Genomic DNA, 13,200 nt, shown 5'->3' with positions numbered 1-13,200 from the left:
AGCCCTCTAAGAGTGCGGGAGGTGCGAGCGAGCCAAGGAAGCGGAGTGTCCCGCCCGCTCTTCCCTTCCACCCGAGGGCGCTGCTGGCCCCCAGGCACGCCGCATGCCCCGGGAACGGAAGCGTCTGCGCGGGCGCTTTTGGGGCGCGCACGCCCGGAGGAGGCCGGCTTCCGCCGGAAGGGCCTGTTTTCGGGCTGGGGCTGGCCGCCGCTGTGCTGCCTGCTGGTCGTCGCCTGGTTGATGGGATGCTGCGCGAGGCACCGCGGAGCTCGGTGGTGGCCGCGCTGCTGCTTGTGCTGCCGGGAGAAGAGGAGGCGGCAGGCGGGAGCAGCAGCATCCTCTGCGTGTGTTCCCGGGCCTTCGTCGAGTGAGTCGGGGAGGGGGAGCCGCCGTCGCCTCGCCGCTGGCGGGAAGCGTCACCCGTGGGCTGAAGTCCCCGGGGCGGGGGGCTTGCTTCTGAGCAAGCGCGCACCGGCGTGAGAGCCCCAGCCTAGGCGCGCCTACTCAGAAGTCAGCCCCGTTACAGTCAGTGGGGCTTCCTCCCAGGAAAGTGTGGATGGGGTGGCAGCGTGTGAGCCCTAGCCTGGGCATGTCTGCTCAGAAGTCAGTCCCGTTAGAGTCAGTGGGGCTTCCTCCCAGGAAAGTGTGGCTAGGATGGCAGCCTGAGAGCCCCAGCCTAGGCATGTCTACTCAGAAGTCAGTCCCATTTTTGACAATGAGGCTTACTCTCAGGTAAGTGTGGCTAGAATGGGCGCCTGAGAGCCCAAGCCTAGGCATGTCTACTCAGAAGTAAGTTCCACTAGCATCAATGGGGCTTACTCCCAGGTAAATGTGGCTAGAATGGGCGCCTGAGAGCCCAAGCTTATGCATGTCTACTCAGAAGTAAGTCCCATTATAGTCTTTTTAGTGGGTGACCTATATATGCATGATCTTTTATAGTACTTGTTTGTATTATTAATATCTTATTTGCGTGTTTCTTTGATTGCCTTAGTAATCCTATTTTTGCCCAGCCCCCAGGTGTACACATTTTATCTCTCTTGCATACATACAACCTTGAGCAGATATGGCTTAACAATAATGAGTTTATGCATTTTTCTAATTTTTTTTCCTCCAGGGATCGAAACCTCTATAAACTTGGTTTAAAGGGATTTTATGTCAAAGATGAAGATGACTGTAGAGGTAAGATATGTTAGGCAGAAGTTCTATTGAATTAAAATTGTACATTCTGTAAACAATTACTCTTCACATGTTTTTTCAAAGCAAGTTTATATTAGAAATATTTTATAAGCAACAGTAAAATATAGTTTAAAACACATATAAATAAAACGCTAAAAATAAAACTTACGCAGTATTAAAAAAAAAAGGCAAGCAAAATTCTGGCAAGGGAGAACTTGTCAGACTTCCACCACAGTGGCACATTCAGGACTACCATGGAAAATATAATTTAGTATTATAATTCTTTTGCATCAGAATATTACAGAAGTTTACTGCTGTGAAATGAAGGTTTGACTTTTTAACTGAAACTATTGATGCACTTAACTTATTTCATATTGTATAATTTTTATGGTACTTTATATTGTTAAATGTTGTTAGCTGCCTTGTACTTTTTAAACAAAGGTGGGATTAAAAAATCACCAAAATAATAATAAAAATAAATCAGTTAATGTTATTAGCAGGGGAAGATCAAGTATCTGAAGATGGAGATCAAGAAGAAAAACACACCTATGGAGATACCGATTTACCTAACAACTATGTTTCTGAAGTGGAAGACACTGAACTGGATTCAGAGACTGAACTCATGAAGCGTATGGGGCTTCCAGTGCAATTTGGCAGCATGACCATTCATAAGAAACTGTTGGTAAAACCCAGTTATTTTTTCCTTATTTTGTTCCTCTGTACTGTTTCAAATTACTGAGATGGTAAATAAATTGAATCATTTGAACTTAATAAGTAACACGAGGGATTCTCTGTCTTTGTAGTAACTTGAATCTGGGAAATGTTTGGACAGTTCATGAATTATATGTCCACCACAATTTACAAAGTACACTCTTGAAAACACCAAGGATGTACTTTACAAATTGCTGTAGAAATTTAGCCATGATTAAGAACCATTGAAGTTAAATGGCAGAAATTACAAGTTGAGTCTTGTTATTCATGAGGGTTCCATCCCAGAACTCACATGGATGGCAAAAATCGCATTAAAGCAAATCCATTTAAAAAACAAAGTCCCTTTGCTAGACAATTTAAAAACAACCCTACTGACCTTTGTGATGTAAGACAGAGGCATTCGGCAGACCATCAATCAGTCTCTCTCCAGGCACTTAGAAAGGCTTTACTCCAAGCCAGTGACCCCTCTCTTTACCCAGAGCACAGTGCTGAGACAGAATGCAAAGTGATTATCTTTCTTTCACGTGCTCAGGGGGAAGGGAGGGGTCACTTGCCTTGGAGTGAAGCTGTTTTTGTTCTAAGTTGCTCTTAAAAATGGCTCTTTTGACACTTTCAAGATGGTTAGGTGAACCATTAGTTAACCACCATTAGTTAAAACTTTGTTTACCTTGGTTAGTGATGATGAAATTCTCAAATGCAAGTCTACCTAGAAGCACAGTCAATTGGGAGCTAAATGATGTGTTTCTCTGTCTGAACTTGAAATAGAAATAAGTACACTTATTTCTGCAAATCTTCAAGTTTTTTATTTTAAAGAAAATTTCTGTCTAAACTTGATGTGGATTCAAATGCATTGCTGTTCTTAGAACTGATATGCAAAATCTGTTATAGAGTAGCAGAAACATTTATAAGCAAAAATAGCATGGCACTTAGTGAGTAGCTATTCTATCAACTTATGATTAATAGAGCTTTGTGGCTTTTTCTTTTTTTCTTTTTAAACTTTAAGCCATGTGATAGTATTTGTAGATATAAACAAATATTTCAGAGCTAGAACACCTATGTAACACTGTTAAAAGCAATACATTTCTAAAATTGTTTTCCCAAATTGCATCTCTTTCTTCTCTTGGATCCAGAATTACTTAGACTTCAATAAAAAGGGGAAATAGTAGAATTTAACTTTTAAAATATAGGAGAGAATAGAAAGCAAGAACAAAGTTGGTGTGGAAATAACAAAAATAGAAGGTGCTTGCCTTTAAAAACCTGTCAGGTAAGATGTCCAAGTTGGGATGTATAGCTTCTCATTTTGAAATTGGCGTGTTGCTTTGGATCTTACTGGCTTACGAATTGATTTCCTTGGTTGGATCTTGAAATTTTTCTTAAATTAATATAGAATACTATACCCAGTCAAGATGTTACTTTCAGTATGCACATTGGCATGGGCACTGATTTTCTTTGTGACTGAATTTCAGGGATCTGAGAATGTTGGAAAGAGAAGTAGTAATATGAAGAAGAGGAAGAAGAAGAAGATCTTGCAAAAAGATATTCTCTCAATCATGCAAGAGACCTTAGGAGATCACAGCAATGATGATGATTGCTCTCTTTCTGATGATTCAGCCATAAATAAAAAGGAAGTCATGAAAAAGGAAGAAAACTGTGAAAACGGTGATGCTCTGCTTGATGAGCTTCATATGAAAGAGAAATGGGAAAAATACTGGGCTGAATATGGAGAAGGACTTTTGCTGGAAAGTTGGCAGGAAAAGTACAAAGAAGTAGATTCTGAGCTTTTAGCTGTCCCTGAGCCTTGGAACAATCCTGAAGTGAAGGCACAGTGGGATCAGCATTATAGTGAATTATACTGGTATTATTGGGAACAGTTCCACTACTGGGCAAGTCAGGGTTGGACTGTTGACACTGCACAGAAGAGTGACACAAACATTGCACAGAGCAGTGGCACAGAAACTAATACAAGTAGGCTGGAAATATATCAGATGAACACAACACAGATTATTGGGACAGAAGAACGTGAGGAAGTGCTGAACTCAGAACTTGATTCTCATATTCCTTCCAGTGCCAGCTGGCAAGAAAATCATAATCCAAATTATGAGCACTGTGATGAAGTTCTTACTGAAATCAGCAAAATGAACCTGAACCCTGAAGAAGTGGAACAGAGCCACTTGAAAAACATGGTTGATAGCAAGGATAATCAAGGACTAATTTTAACAACCATTGAAAGACACTGTCCTTGTGATTCCAGTCGAACTGAGAAGTCTGAGGAGGGAACAAGGGAAGGAAGTGTGTCTTCTGAAAACAGATGTTCAAGCAAGCTAGGTTAGTACTAGGGTCAACAATTCTATTCTCTGAGTCAAGAAATAGAAATTTTGGATGTAATGGCACTATAAAAGCAATAGTGCAAAAAGCACCAAGCAATAGTGGCCTGGTCACATTCCTCATCCAATAAATTATGGTTTGTGGATCAACAATGAGTGGCAATCTCAAGCTCTGCCTTCACATGATTGACTTCATAGAAGATTTCCTCATTTGTTAGATGACAGTTTACTGTGATGTCAAAACAGGACAACTGTATACTGAGCTTTCCATATCCACAGGTTCCGTATTTGTGGATTCAAACAACTATTGATAGAAAATTTTCTGCATGTGGGGGTGCGCGTGTGTGGATGTGCCCTCATCGAACAACTAGAGGCTGGTGGGCGGGAAGCTGTCCTTTGCAACCCAAGCAGCATTGCAGCCTCAACTTTTTCAGGTCAGGGACTGAAAGAGACTTTCTAGCCCGTTCTCCCTTTCTGGAAAATCACAGGTGCCTGATAAAGAAAATCAGTCTGTATTTTAACTGGAGAATATTTCAATACCTAAAGATATCTAAGATATCTAATACCTATTGATAGCTATCTACCTAATATCTACATTACTTGTTCTCATATTATGATTATTGTCTCACTACTTCTCATTCTGTTGTGAATGCTAGAGAGATTCAGTTAATCTATTTTGGAGGCTGTTATTCTGCCCGTTGTTTAAATTGCTCTTTTGACAGTTCAAAGGGATAATCCTGGATTTGAGAGGTTTGAGACTGGGATTTGCAGTTGATAAATACCTTTCCACAAAGGGAGGTTTTGCTGTCTTAAACTGTCATTAACAAAGTTTTGAAAGTTTCTAACATTTGCTTACAAAGTAAAGATTGTGTGCTTTAATATGGCAACTCTGTAGCATGGTTTTAGGTTATTTGGTGCTCAGTATTTGTTGCTTATTTTTATAGCAACTGACTCTTGCAACATTAACATTATTCTCATTGGGTGATTCTGTAACATGTTCCTGTGGGATGGAAAAAGGAAAGGATGGTGGAACAGTGCTTTTCGCTTCCTTCTATGCACCCCATTCTGAGACTCTTCCCTCAACACAAGATATACCTTTTCTCTTGCTTTACACTTCTTTTTCATTAAATATTCAATTCATGGAAATGTTCCATTTCCTAAGTCCACAGAAGGCCTATTTCAATGTTAGGGAGGTATCAACAGCAGGCAACCAGACATCTAACTTTTTTTCCCGCTCCCCAGACTCAACAAAGTTCAAAAATATAAAATTCTATGTAATTGAAGTTCAAAGTCCATTGCACTAAGTTTTGGGCAGATAGGCAGTTGTCATATGATAGCCAGTTTTACATTAGACAACAGAATCAAATATTTTGACATTCTGTACACAAAATAATAAGCTTATGGTGACTTAACACTTAAATACAGTATATTTGGTAAACAATTGATTGGATCCAGAAGTGTCTCCTGCTCACAGAAAGGTTGCTTTCTGTTTGGTTCTCAAATATTATATGACAACAGTGAAATTAAATCTAAAGATGCTCTTTCTTTTGTAAAAGAGCTGCAACCTCTTGAACAAGAAAACTCATGAAAACTGCTATAGAACTTGTTTATTGTGAAATCCCTTGCACAAGCATTTGCAGAGCAGCACTAGTGACTATTTTCCTTCTCATGATTCTTTGATCCAACCCATTTTCTCTTCCTTTTTAGTTTCACAGGGATTATCTAAAGCATGTTCTGATACAGGAGGTGGGCGATCACACAGTAACAGTGATGATGAAGATGAGGATCCACCTGAACATAAACTTGACAAGCTAAAGAGGAGGTAGATTATATATTCTCTCATTATCTCATATTAGGTGTTTATACAGTTCTATATTAATTCTAATTTTAATTGTTGTTATAGTTGACATCATCTCCATATATCTAGAAATGCTGCAGGGCTCTTAACATGGCAGCCACAGGGGTCCACACACCAGCACAGACCAAACTTTTCCCAAACTTTTTAGAGGCCCTAGATACTGCTGCCCTATTTATAAATAACAAAGAGTGTGACTATAATGGTGATTGAGCAGCAGTGCTTCCCTCCTCCCAAACCTAATCTGCCCTGTCAGTTTCACAATCCAACAAAAAGTGGGTAACGACCCACTGGTGGGTCCCAGACACATGATTCGGAAACCTCTGCATTAGATTATTATTTTTTGCTAGATGTTTATCTTCTTGAATTGTAACATAAGTATTTGTTTTGTTTCTAGTCATGAACTTGATGCAGAAGAACATCCTCAAGATGATCCAGAAAAAATCTGCTGTCTTCTGGGACTCCAGCATGGCACAGGACAAAAGTAATAAGTCCACCAATGTTTTCCCGAGGATGTTAGACCAGTGGTTCCCAAACTTCTCTTTGGATGTTTGGGAAACACTTAAGTCTTTGCAGCAGATGCCTCTGCAGGACTCCCCAAGCTTTAGAAAAGTTAAAAATAGTGAGCAGAAACTATTGGTTTTTTATCGTGAAACCAGAAGTTGTTTCCGATCACTATTTCTAACTTTTTTTTAAGGCTTGGGGAGCCCTCCAGACTCATCTGTGTGGCTTCTCACACACCCACGCCAAGGCCAGCACAGGTGAAGGAAAGTTAACCCCATCCCCAGCAGCAGCATGATCCTAGGGATCACATCACTGCTTTCCTCCCCCATCCATTAAGGGACCAGGATCAAGTGCTTCCCAGGGCTGGTGAATCACAGCCCACCAGTTTGGGAACCATTGTACTTGATTTTTATAGATACTGTAACTTTGCTAAATGAGATGATTGTTTTAAGTGTAGAATATTTGTTCCTTTTTTCCTAGTGCTATTAAAATACGCTGAAGTTCAATTCCTGTGGAAACTTTCGATACAATAACGTCATGGCATTAATCCTAGCCTTTTAGACATGTACAAAAAAGTACTGTCAAACCACACAGAGCCAGTTTTACTTATTTATTACAAGAGTTCTTGGTTTCCACTAGCAGTTTCTGTGTGAATTGTTTAGCTACTGGGTTAATTAATCAGGTTTCCAACATTAGTTCAAAAATATTAAATTCATTTGGTAAGCTGTAAAATGTAAGAAAATACACTTTTAGGTGAAACTATTTTCAAATCCTTTTTAATGGTAAATTTGGCTCATTTAAAGGACATCTTAAATTATAGAATATATAGCTAATAAATGTACAGTGAAGCTGGGCAGGTTTTCTTCTGCTGCTCCTCCCCTTCACCTCATGATTAAAAGCTTCCTTGCCAAAAGTATACAGTACACTTCTACACTTACTCTAGTTGAAAAGTAGTTGTTAAATTCAATTTGTTTTTCTCCAGATACAAGGGAATTCCTGGTTTCAGTGAAAGACGGGTGACTCATCTTAATAAAAATATGAACTTTAAGTCTAAGTCCTTAGACATGCGCAGAACATTCAAGACCAAAAACAAACATACATTTTTTACAGAAGAATCTGAGATGTTAAGCAAGAAGAGCAAGACTTTGGATAAGGTAGATTTGTCATGGTAAAATGAATGGCCGTGATAGGGCACAGCATATGATGAATTCTTGTAATTTTTAAAGACAGTTCATATTTCATTTGGGAAGTTCTTAGCTTTGAAGTTGTACAGCAGATTTTCTAATGCTAGTTTAAGGCTGCACATACGATTATGCATTTTATAGCATATAATGGCTTGATCCAGTTTGTGTAAACCAGGAGTGGGCAAATGTTCAATTTTAGGGATCCTGGACCTTTAATAATTATATAGAAGAGAGAATTTTAGCAGGTGCATCTCACAGATGACAAGCTGCACCTCCTGAAATTCTCTCTCCTACACAATTGTTAAAGGTCCAGGATCCCTAAAGTTGAAAGCTTGCCCACCTCTGGTGTAAACTATGGTTTAGATTTAGATGATTACAAATGAACCTGCCTGCTTTTCCAGCAATGTGGTCTCTTCTCCTCCAAAGCTTCCACTTTGACTTTTGGAATTAATAATAGTTCTCCATAGTGTCCAGACTTTGGGAACTGTGATTTATTAACCATAGTTTTCCCAAACGACAGAGTTAAAAGTTTAATTTCAGTAAAGGTTTAATTTGACTTCATCCTGTTGTTATATGTATGGTATATCTAGGTAGAAAAGTTCTTGAAGCAGGTGACTGAGTCCAAGGAGGAGGTATTTCAAGACTTACCTGCTCAACGCAAAGTTCTTCACACTTCTATAAGCAATGATTCCAAGGAACATGAAAATGATGTTGGCTCACAAAATAATTTGACTTTGCAAAACAGTGATCTTCTATCCATTGGCATTCACAAAGTTGAAAGAAATACCTTTGAGAAGAAATGCAAGGAAAAGGTGGTGATGGAAGGAAGTCATTGTAACTCCCAGGAAGCAGAGCTAGGACAAGAAGAATGTCCTTTGGGAAGACAGCTAATTCCCATGGATATTCCAGACTACCTGCAGATGGAAACAAAAGGTGCGAGGCAACAGTAAATGGTGCTTTAAAAATTTTTTTAAATGTTTGTAGTAATGTAACAAACTGCAGTCAGATAATCCTTTGAACTTTGGGGGGGACAAGCTTTCTGCTTCTGTTTCCCCCTGCTTTCCTGCTTTCTTTTGTTTGGATGGCCTAATCAGTTTGGGAGTGATAAGCTGACTGTACTATGTTGGTTTTTTGTGTGTATGTAGGCGAAGTTAATTCTGCCAAAAAGAAGAAAACAAAGAAGATGCAGAGAAAGAAAAACAAAACCAGACAGTTCCTGCCTGCTGAAATAGCTGCTGATCCTGAGCTGGCCAAATATTGGGCACAGCGGTATAGATTATTCTCTCGATTTGATGAGGGAATTCAGTTAGATAGAGGTAAGTTCATAGTGTGGTGACAAATGACCAAATGTGAGAACTAGAACCTCTGTTCTGTTCTGTTAAAGTGATATGTAAATTCTGTCTGTAATCCAGCAATCTTCAACTTGTTAAGAGCTGAAACCCACATCAAGCCCCAATCCCTACTTTCTGGAGCCTACTAAGCAAGAGCGGGCAAATGAGCAGCTGTAGTTTTTCTCTCCAGTGATGACCTGTCAGTATATGCTGTTACTGTGTCATCTTTCCCTTGTTTTTGTCCAGGTCAGTTTAAAGAAATGGAGGAGCAGAAAGTGGCATAGCAATTGTATGTGCAATTTAGAAAGATGGATAGAGAGAAAGAAATAAACAAGGACCGCAAGGCAGAGAGAGCAGAGGGAGTGCTGAGGCAGGGGAGAACAGGCAGATGGGTGGGAGACAGTGATCGCCACTAACAATGGGGTCTTTGCAAAAGGAAATTTTCCATAGGTAAAGTCACTGGGACAATGTACCTTATTCAAAGACCCTTAGCCCTGGCTACTGTTCAAATTGTGCAGACATGAACCTCTGATGAATCATTCACACATGCAGATTGCCACCAGAAGCTACATTAACTGCATGTTGAGTATGCAAGTGTGAGCCATCTGTTACACTGCACCAAAACTACTGGGTTTATTTACAGTTTGGACCCTTCTCTTTGTTGAGTTCAAAAACATGACATCTGCTTTCTTCTGTCAGAGGGATGGTTTTCTGTTACGCCTGAGAAGATTGCAGAGCACATCGCTAACCGTGTAAGGCAATCCTTCAATCCTGACATAATAGTAGATGCATTCTGTGGCGTGGGTGGCAATGCTATTCAGTTTGCCTTGGCAGCAAAAAGAGGTAAATGCTCCATTGGCTTCTTGCTCTTCTCTTCTTTGTGTGCAGCAGTTTTACTTGGTGTATTGTAAATATTGAAAAGCTTGTTTGCTTTAATTAAAGCTTGGAATTCTTACTACATTTCCATTTGTTTAAAAATGAAAATACCCTCAAAGAAATTTGACTTAGTTGAGTTTTTAAAAATACAGTGACTAAATAACTAGGCAAATACAGAAGTGTTCAGTCAGCCAGGCAGTTTGGTGCTGCCTTGGGCAAGTAGTGATTTTCACTGCTTTTATATTGTATCCGACTGCCACCTACCTGTTCGTTTGGGCATTACTGCATGGCTGTCAAATCCTGGCCTAATGTTTAAAATCAAAATCAGCAGATGCAATAGTCTGCAATGGGTGTTGACTATGAGCATAGTTGCCCTGTGGCAGTTAGAGGATAAGTTACCAAAGCTGGCTCCCTGTGAAGCCATTTTGTGGGAGAAACACAGTGTGGTGTGGTCAGCTGTGTATGCATGTTTTTCTGTCCCCAAAAGGAAAAGGGCTAAAGACCCAATCCTGAACCTTCCCTTAGACAGTGAGCCTTAGACCAGGGGTGTTTACACTTTTTTAGAGCTACTTTGAAACCCAGCAAGGCCCGGAGATCTACCAGAGTTTTTTTTACAATGTTCGCGCCATCATAACATATAACATTTATGTGTACAATGTATGTTGATGTACCTTGAGCCCCACTGAGTATAACAGGACTTACTCCTGAGTAGACATGCCTAGGATTAGGCTGTGAGGCTGCAATCCTAGCCACACTTACCTGGGAGTAAGCCCCATTGAGTACAATGGGCCTTACTCCCGGCGTTTCCTCCCACAGGCACCTGAAGGGGGGGGGGTCGGCACTTCGCAATCTACTCATTTTGCCTCGCGATCTACCGGTAGATCACGATTCACCTACCGGTAGATCCACAATCCACTGCCTTAGACAGTGAGACATTTGCAGAGCCTTAGACAGTGAGCCTAACACCAGCACTGGGTGCTGTAAACATGCCATAACACACATTTACAGCACCGGTAGAGTAGGAAGCGCTGGTGCTAGGCCCAAACCAGTCATGCACTGGGCCCAGCACCAGCAGGAGAACTTACCACCACCGGGGTAAGTGAAACTGCCAGGCAGTGGTGCGACCTCTGAGGGGTGGGGGAAGGATGGAACAAGGGTGGGGGGTGCAACTGGGGGAAGAAAGGGGTGGGACTGGTGAAGTTCTGCTCTACTGTATCCTGAATTCCATGTCAGGCTGCAAAACCCAACATGAAGTCCTTCAAGTCTGCACCGGCAAAATAGCCAGCAGAGACTTAAGAAGCTCCATTGCGAGGCTTGGGATTTTCCCCAGGAGAAGGGGATGAAAGTCTCCTTCTCCTGAGGAGACTCCCTTCTGACTCCCAGTGCCCACTTGATACATTGGCAGCCTTTTTAGTGCCACTGCTCCAGCAGGCACGAGGAAGCATAGGATTGGGCTGTAACTTGAGCAAATAGCTTGAGCTCTGCTGTGCATTTGGGAGTGTTATGTTTTGCAAGTGTGTGTGCCCTAGCAGAAATGAAATGAGAATGGCAGCTGTCATAGCAGTATGTTTTAGGCTAAGGAAAATGCAGTGCTAAGAAAAACAGGGATATGTCTGCTTGTGGTAGCAACACATGCAGTGAATATGAGAGTATTGGGATTGTTACAGATGGAACATATAATCTATCCCCATTTATCCCTGCATGTTTACCCTGCTCAGGTTCATGCTATGACCCTCCTTTGGTCTCTTCTTCCTCTCCTATCCTTGTACTCTCACAGTGTTCCATGTTGTCTCTTGGTGCTATGTCGTTCTCCTCTAATAAATCCTTGTCAGATCACTTCTCTTTTTCCTAAACTGCCATAACCTAATCTAGTTCTGTCTACTCTTTGCTACCAGTTAATCTGCTCCAAGTCCTTTTAGTTGGTCTTCCTCTGATCCTGCAGTTTTAAACAGCAGATTCTCTATCGTTCTTTTGTTCCATACAGCATTTTGAGTCTCCCAAATAAAGAAAAGAAACAGTTTTATGTAGATGTAATGAGGCTGGTACTAAAAACAAGTTCAGCTGAATTTGCAAATACAATTCGTTGTGCTCATTTCTCTGGCTGAATTGCTGTAATTAACTAATGTTTGCATAGGGAGAATGTTTATTAACATAATCTGTATCTGAAAGCTAGAATTGTGGGAAATAGTTTTGACAATAACATGGCTGTCTTGCTTTTTAAACTGTTCAAAATATTCTGTTTGTTCCTTTCAGTAATTGCAATTGATATTGATCCTGTCAAGATCAGTCTTGCTCATAACAATGCAGAAGTATATGGAGTAGCAGACCAGATTGAGTTTATATGTGGAGACTTCATGCACCTAGCATCCAGTTTAAAAGCTGATGTTGTGTTTCTCAGCCCTCCATGGGGAGGACCTGAATATGCCACTGCAGAAATCTTCGATGTTAAAACAATGATTTCTCCTGATGGATATCCTTTTCCAAGTAACTTTGTCATTGCCCTTTCGTTTCAAAGCTGGAGCAAATAACATTTTCCTTTGGCAACATATATATACTTGCTGAATATTCAGTTATATGACAGGAGTGCAAGTAAAGTACCTCATTTATCCCTTCCAGATAGGCTCTTCTGAGTTTCCTCCAGGGTGACTTTTTAATATGTCCCATATGTCAGTTATTTATTTTCTCATACTCTGCCGTGCAGACAGGACACACACTGAGAAACAGTATCAGGATCCCAAATTCATCTTGATTCCACATACCAACACAAGCAAAGTGTCCAGTGAAGAGAGTTAATTAGCATAATGGCTAAGAGATTGGAATTTCATCAATTCAAATCTCATCTCTGCCATGAACTTACTAAATGACCTAGGGCAGAAGTTCCCAGGAGAGTCTGGGATCAGGTAAGTGTTTATGGGGGAGTGGTGGGGGAAATCACCACCACCAAGGAGGAAAGGTTTTTGTTTTAAGTTACCTGGGGGGGTCACTATGGGTAGTGATCATTTTGCTGCTTCAGTAGGTTAGGCCTTGACTTGAATAGGTTAGCATCAATGGTTTTCAGTTTACAGCTGGAATTGAATATGAGTACTTGTTTTAGGGAATTGCCTTGCTGTCATCTCAGTTGAAACAGTAATAGCTTTTTCTTCCTTAACGTATCTCTACATTCGAAATTTTCAAACTGTCACAGAAGATTACAAACAACATTGTGTATTTTCTTCCACGTAATGCTGACATAGATCAGG

General features: G+C 40.7%; 1 protein-coding gene across 2 annotated transcripts in view; it reads left to right on the top strand.

The window, feature by feature from the left end:
* Positions 1-168: 168 nt before the first annotated feature.
* Positions 169-13,200, top strand: part of TGS1 (trimethylguanosine synthase 1) — a 29,244-nt gene continuing 16,212 nt past the window's right edge. Inside the window, exons 1-12 of one of the 2 annotated variants that reach the window (XM_066624261.1) lie at positions 169-367; positions 1,115-1,179; positions 1,677-1,858; positions 3,354-4,212; positions 5,919-6,033; positions 6,464-6,550; positions 7,553-7,724; positions 8,345-8,687; positions 8,900-9,070; positions 9,785-9,928; positions 12,215-12,433; positions 13,123-13,199. In XM_066624261.1, coding sequence (XP_066480358.1) covers positions 246-367; positions 1,115-1,179; positions 1,677-1,858; positions 3,354-4,212; positions 5,919-6,033; positions 6,464-6,550; positions 7,553-7,724; positions 8,345-8,687; positions 8,900-9,070; positions 9,785-9,928; positions 12,215-12,433; positions 13,123-13,199 — 2,556 coding nt within the window. In that variant the 5' untranslated portion in view covers positions 169-245. Of the gene's footprint in view, positions 368-1,114; positions 1,180-1,673; positions 1,859-3,353; positions 4,213-5,918; positions 6,034-6,463; positions 6,551-7,552; positions 7,725-8,344; positions 8,688-8,899; positions 9,071-9,784; positions 9,929-12,214; positions 12,434-13,122; position 13,200 lie in introns of both variants that reach the window. The other variant, XM_066624260.1, reaches the window with a different exon arrangement.

This window comes from Tiliqua scincoides, chromosome 4 (genome assembly GCF_035046505.1).
Source record: "Tiliqua scincoides isolate rTilSci1 chromosome 4, rTilSci1.hap2, whole genome shotgun sequence".
Classification (NCBI taxonomy): domain Eukaryota; kingdom Metazoa; phylum Chordata; class Lepidosauria; order Squamata; family Scincidae; genus Tiliqua; species Tiliqua scincoides.
The sequence above is the reverse complement of the archived record's forward strand: the minus strand, read 5'-3'. Positions and strand labels throughout refer to the sequence as shown.